Source organism: Propithecus coquereli, unplaced genomic scaffold (assembly GCF_000956105.1).
Source record: "Propithecus coquereli isolate 6110/MARCELLA unplaced genomic scaffold, Pcoq_1.0 Scaffold712, whole genome shotgun sequence".
Classification (NCBI taxonomy): domain Eukaryota; kingdom Metazoa; phylum Chordata; class Mammalia; order Primates; family Indriidae; genus Propithecus; species Propithecus coquereli.
In genome coordinates this window covers 317,783-318,256 of record NW_012153197.1, presented here as the reverse complement: position 1 = coordinate 318,256, position 474 = coordinate 317,783, and the positions used below count along the sequence as shown (strand labels likewise).

At 32.9% G+C, this 474-nt stretch overlaps 1 protein-coding gene across 1 annotated transcript in view; it reads right to left on the bottom strand.

The window, feature by feature from the left end:
* Nucleotides 1-474, bottom strand: part of LOC105824119 (centromere-associated protein E-like) — a 23,115-nt gene that overhangs the window by 5,941 nt on the left and 16,700 nt on the right. Inside the window, exon 8 of the mRNA XM_012661489.1 lies at nucleotides 150-368. Within this exon, the coding sequence (XP_012516943.1) occupies nucleotides 150-368 (219 nt within the window). The remainder of the gene's footprint in view (nucleotides 1-149; nucleotides 369-474) is intronic.

Here is a 474-nt window from a genome sequence, read left to right as displayed (position 1 = left end):
AGCCACAGTAGAACTGTATGTAAAAAACAAGAAAATCACGTACATGAAAGTGTTGTTCTCATTCCTTAATAAATACATTGAATATATAATTTTGCTCTTAACTCCATGATGAAGCTGCAAATTGAAGACATCTTATAAGAATTAGGTACCTCTATGGTTAGCTGTATAGCTCTTGTTGTAACATGAGGATTCGTATTGTCTTGTGTGTTGGGATTAACATGGGCACTAGATGTCTGGGCGATCTTCAAAGTTTGGTATTTTTTAAATACTTTTTCATTTTTCTCTTTCAGTGATTTCAGGTCATGCTCCCATTCTTTACATATGACAGCATTTCTTTCCTCAAACTCTGTTGATTCATTCATTATGGCCTATAAAACAGTAAAAAATACCATTACAGCTCTAAAGTCATTTATAGTAGTCCCTACTATTCTGTGGTTTCAGTTATCAATGTTCGAAAGTTGTCTGAAAATATTA